Genomic DNA, 12,232 nt, shown 5'->3' with positions numbered 1-12,232 from the left:
CATCCTTGCATCCATAGATATAATTGGTTATGGACCAGTATTGATGAATCTTCTTGCTTGTAGATTCACCTGAAATATCTGGCCTCCCATCCACGTACCAAGTGAATGAGTCAGCTACTTTAAGACTGGACTGTAGTTCATATACAAGACAGGGCAACCCACAAGCAGCAACCTACAGTTGGTCACATGGAGGGTCATCTGTCGGTAGAGGAGCTGTACTGACAAGAAGCAGCATCAGTAGGAGTCAGGGAGGGGCGTACACCTGTACTGTCAGAAACACAGTAGGATCAGACTCTGCCTCCGTCAACGTAACCATACTATGTAAGCATATTTCGTTTACTTCTTTTCGAGGCATAGACGGGGAAATTGTGATATGTTCAATCGTGTTAAGCTTATTTGCAATGTCCCATGTGTAACCATCGCCATAATGAACACTGCTCTTGGTTTGCACAACATTATTTAATGAGTAATTTGTAAATTAGGACCAATCACTATATATTAACTATAAGAGGAACTGGATTAATGGACCAATGACAAACTTTAATTTGGTTCAAATTAAGATTATAGTAATGTCGAAACACACCAATACAAGCACAAACACTTTGTTTCAATAGAAACGTATTTTTTACTTAAAAGATTGGAAGCATTTGAAAAACAGGAAAATCTTTGCATCCGTCAATCGAAATGGGTCTTGAGCACTGTCGTTAACACTTCTTGCTTGTAGATTCACCTGAAATATCTGGCCTCCCATCAACGTTCCAAGTGACTGAGTCAGCTACTTTAAGACTGGACTGTAGTTCATATACAACACATGGCAACCCTTCTGCAACAACCTACAGTTGGTCACATGGAGGGTCATCTGTCGGTAGAAGAGCTGTACTGACAAGAAGCAGCATCAGTAGGAGTCAGGGAGGGGCGTACACCTGTACTGTCAGAAACACAGTAGGATCAGACTCTGCCTCCGTCAACGTGACCATACTATGTAAGCATATATCGTTTACTTCTTTTCGAGGCATAGACGGGGAAATTGTGATATGTTCAATCGTGTTAAGCTTATTTGCAATGTCCTATGTGTAACCATCGCCATAATGAACACTGCTCTTGGTTTGCAGAACTTTATTTAATGAGTAATTTGTAAATTAGGACCAATCACTATATATTAACTATAAGAGTAACTGGATTAATGAACCAATAACAAACTTTCATTTGGTTCAAATTAAGATTATAGTAATGTCGAAACATTTGGGTATGTATTTGAGAATGTTTAGGTCTGATATTTTTGGGGTTACGGATTTTCAGTCTAACAATTGAGGTCGTTAGGTCGATTTATAAAGAAATTAAATTTCAAATATGTTCATGGCCTCAGTTAATCCAAGAAGGGAGGGAGTCATTGTGATAAATTTACCAAAAAAAATAATTTTAAGTAATTTACTTCTACTGATAGTGACTTATTTCTGGTCTGTGGAATGGCAACATGGAAACTGCTTTTCCCCTAATCCTAGCCCCAAAACTACGCCTCACCCTGTACCCCGACCTACCTTCTTCTACCCCCACCCGCCATAAAGATTATCATGTATGACCTTATTTCATCATATATTACTATATATTACTTGTTGTAAATTACTGTAGGTTTACATACTGTTTTATATTTTATTTGCTTGTTGTCGAACGTCCTTTCCTATTGTAATTAAGACAATATTTTATTATTATGTCAAGTTGTAGGTGGAGAGGAACCTACAAACCTACCTATGTAAGTATAACGTAGCAGTTGTCCTTCTGGAAATCTGGGTCAGTGCATGTCATTGTATCCCAATTGCTTAAGTAACCTGTGAAGATCCGGGGTAGAATAGGTCTTCAGCAATCCATTCTTGCCGTAAGAGGCGACTATGCTTGTCGTAAGAGGCGACTAACGGGACCGGGTGGTCAGGCTCGCTGACTTGTTGATGCATGTCATCGTATTCCAATAGCGTAGATCGACGCTAATGATTTCAATCACTGGATTGTCTGGTCCAGACTCGATGTTTTTACAGACCGCCCTCATATAGCTGGAATATTGCTGAGTGCAGTGCAACAAGAAAAAAACAAAACAACTACGTATAAGTATTCAATTTCACTGATGCTTCGCATAGGTTTGTTCGATAACCAGTAAAACCTTTTATTTATTTCCAACATCAAGGAATTCGTTCATGCCTCGGCCCAGTCCATTCGAGCATGGTAAGTACAAGTTTCAATCTTGCCCAGTCGTTCATATACATCAACTTCAGTGTTTCATTGAATCATAGTTCTTACATGTTCAACTATGTTTTTACCTACATAAGTACTTTCAGCAGCGAATTAAATTAAATCAATCTACTGATACGTGTAGGACGCAGGATGAAGGATGGATGTATCTAAATGAGTGTGTCCTGTCTGTAAAATTGCGCCAACTTCTCTATGCCTCAATAACTCCATGATGGCTGACACGGCACTGCGTTTGCGAAGAGAGAACCTTATTACATAGAAGATAGGAGAAAACCCTAGTTTCCAACTCTGAGATATCGAACGTCTATTTCATACAACCAAACGCGTCAGCATAACACATCGAGAATCAAAATATGAAAGCTGTTTTCAATAGGCTGAAGAGTCAAAGTCAGGAACCAACGCTGACCTGTCACCTGCATATGATTTTACATATTCTAAAACCATTCTTTTCAACTAAATACTTAAATATTTTCAGTATTGAAACATTGACATCAGAGATCTCTCAGGTGGACATTGTGTATGCAGTATTAAAACTGTGATTCCATACATAAATATAAATGTGCCATGCTCCATGCAACGTTAATACCAGCAAAAACATGGCCGTACATATATTCGTTACCACTGGTATTAAATTACAAAACAAAGTCACGATACCTTTAACGATAGTTAGACAAAGGGTGGAGGAGAATATTTAAAATAGGTTTGTGTCAGTACTTTAACAATGTATCACTGCTGAAGACAGTGTGAACAAAATATACTTCACCCTTCTCAATTCCAAAACGTAAACAGTATTAATGTTTTCTCTACGTGTATGTAAGTGTGGAACATTTATAAATATGTTTCTATACATATATGCCGTGACATATGTTGATTTCTCCAGCGATGCAGGGCGTTTGGACATGGAGCAGTTGTCACATACCTAACCAACTTGGTTCATAAAATAAATGTTCACTCAAACACAAATGATATTGATGGTGTTAATACTTTCGTTAACTTTTCTCCAGATTCTGTTGACGTGAACACCAAGAGCTGCGATGTCACCAAACAGAGCTGTGAGGATTAGTGTCCATTGATGGATTCTTCCTGGTTATTTACAATCAATATCAGCTGAAGACAGATGCCTGCTTTGCCATCTATTCTGAACAACTAGTTTAAATCCCAAGTACTTTACTGCTTTGTCTTTGGTGTATTTTCTGTACGTTGTTGATATTTTAAGATTGTGTTAAGGGCTCTCATGCTGGTGATGATGTGTATTGTTGACTGAAAGTATATAACGTGATGGAGGGTGCTTTATGATATATTGTAGTATAAGGGGTAGCTTGTGTCATGATACGTGTACGGGCAGTGTATGGAGTATATAACGTGATGGAGGGTGCTTTATGATATATTCTAGTATAAGGGGTAACTTGTGTCATGATACGTGTACGGGCAGTGTATGGAGTATATAACGTGATGGAGGGTGCTGTATTATATATTGTAGTATAAGGGGTAGCTTGTGTCATGATACGTGTACGGACAGTGTATGGAGTATATAACGTGATGGAGGGTGCTTTATGATATATTGTAGTATAAGGGGTAACTTGTGTCATGATACGTGTACGGGAATTGTATGGAGTATATCAAGTGATGGAAGGTGCTGTATAATATATTGTAGTATAAGGGGGTAACTTGTGTCATGATACGTGTACGGGCAGTGTATGGAGTATATCAAGTGATGGCAGGTTCTGTATAATATATTGTAGTATAAGGGGTAACTTGTGTCATGATACGTGTACGGGAATTGTATGGAGTATATCAAGTGATGGAAGGTGCTGTATAATAAATTGTAGTATAAGGGGTAGCTTGTGTCATGATACGCGTACGGGCAGTGTATGGAGTATATCAAGTGATGGAAGGTGCTGTATAATAAATTGAAGTATAAGGGGTAACTTGTGTCATGATACGTGTACGGACAGTGTATGGAGTATATCAAGTGATGGAAGGTGCTGTATTATATATTGTAGTATAAGGGTAACTTGTGTCATGATACGCGTACGGGCAGTGTATGGAGTATATCAAGTGATGGCAGGTTCTGTATAATAAATTGTAGTATAAGGGGTAACTTGTGTCATGATACGCGTACGGGCAGTGTATGGAGTATATCAAGTGATGGCAGGTTCTGTATAACATATTGTAGTATAAGGGGTAACTTGTGTCATGATACGCGTACGGGCAGTGTATGGAGTATATCAAGTGATGGCAGGTTCTGTATAACATATTGTAGTATAAGGGGTAACTTGTGTCATGATACGCGTACGGGCAGTGTATGGAGTATATCAAGTGATGGAAGGTGCTGTATTATATATTGTAGTATAAGGGGTAACTTGTGTCATGATACGTGTACGGGCAGTGTAAGGAGTATATAACGTGATGGAGGGTGCTTTATAATATATTCTAGTATAAGGGGTAACTTGTGTCATGATACGTGTACGGGCAGTGTATGGAGTATATCAAGTGATGGAAGGTGCTGTATTATATATTGTAGTATAAGGGGTAACTTGTGTCATGATACGTGTACGGGCAGTGTATAGAGTATATCAAATGATGGCAGGTGCTGTATTATTATTGTAGTATAATGGGGTAACTTGTGTCATGATACGTGTACGGGCTGTGTATGGAGTATATCAAGTGATGGCAGGTTCTGTATAATAAATTGTAGTATAAGGGGTAACTTGTGTCATGATACGCGTACGGGCAGTGTATGGAGTATATCAAGTGATGGCAGGTTCTGTATAATATATTGTAGTATAAGGGGTAACTTGTGTCATGATACGCGTACGGGCAGTGTATGGAGTATATCAAGTGATGGAAGGTGCTTTATGATATATTCTAGTATAAGGGGTAGCTTGTGTCATGATACGCGTACGGGCAGTGTATGGAGTATATCAAGTGATGGAAGGTGCTGTATAATATATTGTAGTATAAGGGGTAACTTGTGTCATGATACGTGTACGGGCAGTGTATTGAGTATATCAAGTGATGGCAGGTGCTGTATAATAAATTGTAGTATAAGGGGTAACTTGTGTCATAATACGCGTACGGGCAGTGTATGGAGTATATCAAGTGATGGCAGGTTCTGTATAATATATTGTAGTATAAAGGGTAACTTGTGTCATGATACGCGTACGGGCAGTGTATGGAGTATATCAAGTGATGGCAGGTTCTGTATAACATATTGTAGTATAAGGGGTAACTTGTGTCATGATACGCGTACGGGCAGTGTATGGAGTATATCAAGTGATGGCAGGTTCTGTATAACATATTGTAGTATAAGGGGTAACTTGTGTCATGATACGCGTACGGACAGTGTATGGAGTATATCAAGTGATGGCAGGTTCTGTATAACATATTGTAGTATAAGGGGTAACTTGTGTCATGATACGCGTACGGGCAGTGTATGGAGTATATCAAGTGATGGCAGGTTCTGTATAATAAATTGTAGTATAAGGGGTAACTTGTGTCATGATACGCGTACGGGCAGTGTATGGAGTATATCAAGTGATGGAAGGTTATGTGTAATATATTGTAGTATAAGGGGTAACTTGTGTCATGATACGCGTACGGGCAGTGTATTGAATTAATTCTAAATGAATGAAATACGAATATGTCGGACGAAGGGCGATAGAATAAATGGGAGGACAGTCAGACCGTTAGGACAGTTGGATTCAGTAATGGAATATAGACGTGTGTTGATTTCTAGCTATTAAATGGTCTATATAATAACGTTTTAGATGTCGGTTATATCAACTTAACACACGTGCATGGTGATCGAGTATAATAACTTTTCATAAGTTTCACATGTGCATTTCAGTGGTTCTTGTTCCTAAGTGGTCCGCTAGAAATGCTATGCTCTTTTTGGTTCTGCAAAGACTTAACTAACAGTGCATTCTTTTAAAAACATCTCATTATTCGTATTATCTAACCCCTAATACATTCAGGAGTTTGTCCTTAAAACGGAAATTACATGAAATGGAAGTGTCACGCTACATATGAAGGACACAATTTCAAGTGGTCCTATTTGTCAAATCCCAATTTGTCCAGCTCTGTTATTCGATTATCTCAATGAGCAACACAATGTCATTTTGTCTCTCCAATCCAAAACACTTCTTCAGAATGATTTTCTAATGATTCAAATGCTGACATCAATATTTGTGTACATCAATGAACATGAAACACAAAGATGAACGTTTTCTTGCGGAGTGCAATTGATCCACAAAAATGAATAAATTCCACCAAATACAGTTATCATTTTTATCTGTACATGTTTCTCATTTCGTCGCATAAATCGGACAGTTGAGTATACGACCTTACCTCTGAAGGGCATTGAGTCGAGAATCATACTTTCTCACAGACGTCATAAGGACAAACAGTTACGGTCCGAGTGTGTTCATTTCGTCAAACCAACGGAAGTGATGAAGTCCAAACCAAAGGCATTAAAACTGCAGAGTAACAACAGTCCGTAAATCAGGACCTCGTGGAATTGGTGACCATGTTGAATACAAACCATACTTTGGTGGAAAAACAAGTCAGGTCATGTACGGCAACTGCCTCTTTCTGTTTGTTAGATTTGTAATAACTTGTAATGAATAAATTCCCTTGTGCTCATTATAATTCCTGCATTCTTATGAGCTAAACTCATCACGTGTTATTGCGTCCTTTTCCCAATGCATGTAAACAAATAAGCCACGCCTGCTGAAGTGGACTGCTTTCACCAGTACGGAATGTCGGGAATCCCAATTACGGTCGAGACAATTCCCTTCTCCTCACCTGTGTCATCATACACAGGACTTTTTAGCGAAATCCATGTGTATTCAGTGTGCAAACTACCCTTCCATGCCGAAGGCAAAGAAGGAATGAAACAGCAAACGTGCTACACTCTGCCTATTGGCTGCAAGGTTTGTAGTAGTACTTAATTTTGTGCATAAATTAAACAATCACCTGATTCATGTCAAGCCCCAGTATATATTTCTCTCTGCGAATTTAATTTTGAGGAGTGAGTGTGTATTTGTATCTGTTCAATGAGGTATGATTCGAAAAAGCGATGTGCAAACTTGTGTAAAACTCCGCTTTGCGGATGAAGTCTTGTCAGCTAGTTCTCTCCAAAATAATGTTTCTTAATGACATGGACATCTAAACGTAATAACGCAATATTGGCGTTATTCTATCACGACTGGTATGTATGATAATGAATCAAAACGGTCGGCTTTCGTGATCTCGATCGTACTATTTTGGAAGAGGGAAATCTGAGTGCTCGCCAAGGACTGCTGATTTGACTTTCATAAACCTATGTTAAAGTATGGAAGTTACGATCATCTTTGAGCTGAGATTGCTTTTTGGAACGGCTTCCAGATCAATAATAAGATTACAATTTACCACTGACGTACAACCATTTGCGATACACATTATTGTTTGTATCAATTTGTTACCGAATGGATTGCGGGTTGGAATATGTCCCAAGCACCTAATGACTGTAGAAACATGTCTACGGGGACAGAGAGTGTGTACTTTTTGTAATTCACAATTCAATGAAGGTGAATTTAATTATTTCTTTACATGCTCAGCCTATAAAAAAAGAATGTAAAATCCTTAAAAGACAACTACTGTACATGGCCTAACCTTATAAAATAAACACCGTTAAAACAACAAATTCTCAACCATAATGAATTTCCAAACACGCCTCAATAAGAAACACATATAATACATTTTCATATTGCTACAAGTTGTGGAATATTCTATTTGTAATCAATTACCACCGATGGCGGTCCTCAACGGGTGTGTTGGAAAGACCCGGACAATGTGAATAGCGTTGGGGCATAAAGTGAGACCTGGTTGATTGTGTGCCACCATGCCCAGACGTCATGAATGTCTTGGCAAGCAGTGTATCACCATCCACTCCTGGTTATTTACAGACAACCGCGATATGCTTGGATATATGCAAAAGCAGCATAGTGTCACTCACTCACTCACTCACATATAGTCGTATTCAATGTAAATAGAATGGTTGCGACCCATCTATAGCTAGTGACTTTATTTCAAGGTTTACAGTTTGTCGTACGTGATAGCTACTGTACTTTCAAACTTCAGAATTTGCTGAAATTGAAAACCAAAATAAAGTAGATTTAGCTGAATTTATCAGACTGAACATTTTCAAAAAAACATGAACACAATTACTTCACGCGTATCAGTGTATTATCAGAGTCTGTGACGCTGGTGACGGCGGTCGTGATCATTGCATTTCCTCTGAAGCGAAGCTCCAACGGATTCAGAAATAGCAGGTTATGAAGAAAGTATTACACTAGCATGTGTGTCATACTCATTTGAGGAAAGTCATACAAGAATTCATGTATAACCGTCGCTCAGGCTCGGGAAATACACGATTTTGTTTTTATTTAGAGTGACAACTTCAACAGTGTCACTACTCCAATCTACTAACTACACGCAGTGTCAGACAGGGATAACCTTAAGAGAGCCTGCTTCAGAATAATGTCGAACTATGATGACGTGAAAGTGTTGATACTGTGACCAGGGTAAATGCTGCTACTTCCTTCCTCGATCTGGAATAAAAACACGATTCTTCAAGTGCAGACTCACAGCAGAAATACAGGGTCAAAGGCATCTCCTGACCTCATTTCCGATATTTGAGAACATTTGCCATTTCCCCGTCTCATTCAGCAACACCCACTTGGATCATGTATGAATATGAATGATTGTGTCCCAGTATAAATGTACGATAGGGATGTTTATTCTCAAGTGTTCAAATGAGCGGATATGAGTATCATGTATGTGCGTCAATGTAATTTTGACATTATTCTGGACCTCAAAACATAAATACATACACACATCTTCAGTTTACAAAATCCCTTAAATACACGTCTTCTGACGGATGCAATTGATGACTGCCTTATAATATGCGTTATAAAATTATTAAGTGTATATTAATCTGCAGCAATATTGAATTTACCATTTAATAAACATGAATAATAAATCGCAGTGACATTTTTTCAAAGCCTCACCAATTTTGATGTTTGGAAGGTGCACTCTCCTTATCCTCATAGTTCGTGTAACTGAAAGGAAACAGGGAAGATAATATTCTACCAGAAACACTGAGCAGCTATCTTACCCATCACCAAATGACAAACGTTGCAAGTGTTAAACATTTCACAAACGTTTCGCTTTTTAATGACAGTTATGGGATCATATTTAAACGTGTTTAAACATTAGTCTCAATCACTACATTAACTATGCATATTTCCTGATTCTAAAACAGAACTCACAACTGCGTATCTGTACACGCTTTCCCTTGAACTCTTTTTCCTCTGCAATAAAACATGTGTTTATGGGTTACAATTGTGTGATGTGACCATTACATCTTGGCTGTCTCACTATAAGGGGTGCACAGGCAGCTGGTAGAACAATGTTACAGTTACAAATAGCGCTACGTGCTTTAAATGTCCCACTATAAGGAGTGCACGGGCAGCTACAGTCACAAATAGCGTTACGTGTTTTAACTGTCAACATAATATGATAGCATTCAAAGTCAGTTACTGTAATTTGAATCATCTGATTGACCTAACAGAAGCACTTTGTTTCAGAATTCATGGTAGAACACTTTGTAAACGAGATTATCTGATTTCACTTCAGCTTTAAACTTCGGACAAGGTCAAAACAGAGTCAGAAAATAGTGTTTTTCATTGCACATTATAAACTATGAAGGTAGTATTAATACCTTTGTTCATGACTGTCCAATATTCAGAATCTTTGTCTTCTCTGACGTCTTTGTGTTTGAGTATCGGTCGACAGACGTGGCCATCGTACAGGATCCCTTGACAGTGTGATAACTTCACACACGATCGACCACATTGTAGCCTTGGGTCCATGATAGACATGGACATGTCTCTAGCACCCTTGTGTGTAAGTCTCAACGTGTGTACACGACCTCCGTGTGTGAGATCACAAAGGGATAACAGACCAATCACGTGCAGCCAGCTCGCGAGCCTCATAGTGTTGTCTGGAAAGCCAAGTAATTAAATGATTCAAAATGTGCCAATACATACGTGTGTTTGTTGTTAAACGCCGCACTGGTTCATGTTACAGTTATATAAAGGCGGCATGTAAATAATCGCGTCTGATTCAAACAAGCCAGTGATTGACATCATTGATATCACCCAAGTCACCAAGCCTGACTACCCGACCCATTTAGTCGCCTCTTACAACAGGCATAGGCTGCTCTTGGTATAAGTTCTTACGATAAGTTTGTATCGATGTTAGCAGTTGATATTCCAGATATCGATGAAACATATCGGTTAATCCATCACGGTATTTTGATCTGTCGTTACATCCCTCAGGTACTTTCCAGCACCGAATTCAAAACATAAGAAATATAAGAAAGCTACACGATAGATCACAAAGAATAATGAAGAACGATAAAACACTGTTATATCATGACGTCATTTCTGGAGTTTCGAACAAACGCCAGGAACGTGATGACGTCGTAAATTGAACGACGCTATTTTTGAAAGGCTAGTTGAGATAAACGCAATGGCCGAACGATCGCACCCAAACGTGGGCGAGCTTCGACATTCTGTACTGGGAGAAAAGGTACAGATAATGGCTGTCAATTGTTTTTTGTGTTGAGAATATCCAGGAAACACCAACTTAACCCAACATGAAAAGGACTTGTATTTTTGATCGGATTGTATTTTGGGAGTCATCATTATTTAAATACGGGTAAACATTCTTAAAGCATATCCTTGTTTATATTGAACGATAAACATATACCTCTCGTTTGTTTCTTAATCAAACACCACAACCGTTGTTATGGCGTGTCTACAACCAGCAGGACTTCACATTAATACAACAGTTGCATCATATTATCAATAACATTTACATCCTTGCTAAAAACATACTGAGATCGTGTTTTTATCATGTACATTAGCATCGTATTCAGAAAACTATCCCCAAACTTATGGTTATTTTTATCAATTCACAACCTGTACCTACAACTCACCTGCTGATCAATTGTCTTCTGCAAACATATGAAAAAAATCTACAAATGTGTTCCTAAGCTTGACCACCATGGATATGTAAAAAATTTATGTTCCTCAGTGATATCCTGAATGTGATGGGAGTAAACAAGATATCCATTTCACGCCACGCTAAATAGACAAAGACAACAAACGACCGATGTACTGTATTTCTTGTCGAGTGTATCACTTACAGTTTGGATACATAGATACAGCCCTGGTTAGCAACACACTTGTCCTCAAAACAAAACAAAACTGTGAACCTAGTAACTGCTAAAGATGACGTGGGGGAATTCGTTGTAGTAGTTGTAGCAACTGTGAAGCAGTATTAAGGAAGAGTAGCAAAATTACAATAAAGGACCACAAAGCGATCTCGGCACTACCACTATCATAAGCATATGTTAAAGTATAGGAATTACGATCATCTCAGCGCTGAGGTCGGTTTGTCGAACGGGGACCAGCTGTCTTAGGGGTAGTAGATAATAGTTTCAGTATTGTATAATACGGAGAGATTTGTCAACATATCTGCTGTATAAACGGCAACATGTAGAAACAACTCATGATCTTACTCCACTTTTAGCAATATTCTAGCAATATCACGCGGGGGACACCAGAAATGTGCTTCACACATTATTCCCATGTCGGGAATCGAACCAGGGTCTTCTGCGTGACGAGCGAACGCTGCAACCACTAGTCTACCCCACCGCCCGAATACTGCATTGATGATAAATCAGGGGCTAACATTCTAACGCGGAACAGCATGACCATCACATCAGGTGGATCTGAACAGGACATGTCAACATACGGCCTACAGAACATTTCAGTGTAGGGCCTTCAGACCATGTCAACATACGGCCAACAGAACATTTCAGCATAGGGCCTACAGACCATGTCAACATACGGCCAACAGAACATGTCAACATACGGCC

At 38.9% G+C, this 12,232-nt stretch overlaps 1 protein-coding gene across 3 annotated transcripts in view; it reads left to right on the top strand.

The window, feature by feature from the left end:
• The window catches only part of LOC124112660 (hemicentin-1-like), a 38,984-nt gene extending 32,066 nt beyond the window's left edge, over window positions 1-6,918 (top strand). For all 3 annotated transcript variants that reach the window (XM_048386991.1, XM_048386992.1, XM_048386990.1), the window contains 5 exons: window positions 64-321; window positions 725-982; window positions 1,717-1,750; window positions 2,177-2,214; window positions 3,246-6,918. In XM_048386991.1, coding sequence (XP_048242948.1) covers window positions 64-321; window positions 725-982; window positions 1,717-1,750; window positions 2,177-2,214; window positions 3,246-3,304 — 647 coding nt within the window. In that variant the 3' untranslated portion in view covers window positions 3,305-6,918. The remainder of the gene's footprint in view (window positions 1-63; window positions 322-724; window positions 983-1,716; window positions 1,751-2,176; window positions 2,215-3,245) is intronic.
• The last annotated feature ends 5,314 nt before the right edge of the window (window positions 6,919-12,232 follow it).

The sequence above is a fragment of the Haliotis rufescens genome, unplaced genomic scaffold (assembly GCF_023055435.1).
Source record: "Haliotis rufescens isolate VD_foot unplaced genomic scaffold, xgHalRufe1.0.p SCAF_63, whole genome shotgun sequence".
Classification (NCBI taxonomy): Eukaryota; Metazoa; Mollusca; class Gastropoda; order Lepetellida; family Haliotidae; genus Haliotis; species Haliotis rufescens.
This window is presented reverse-complemented; position numbering and strand designations above follow the sequence as displayed.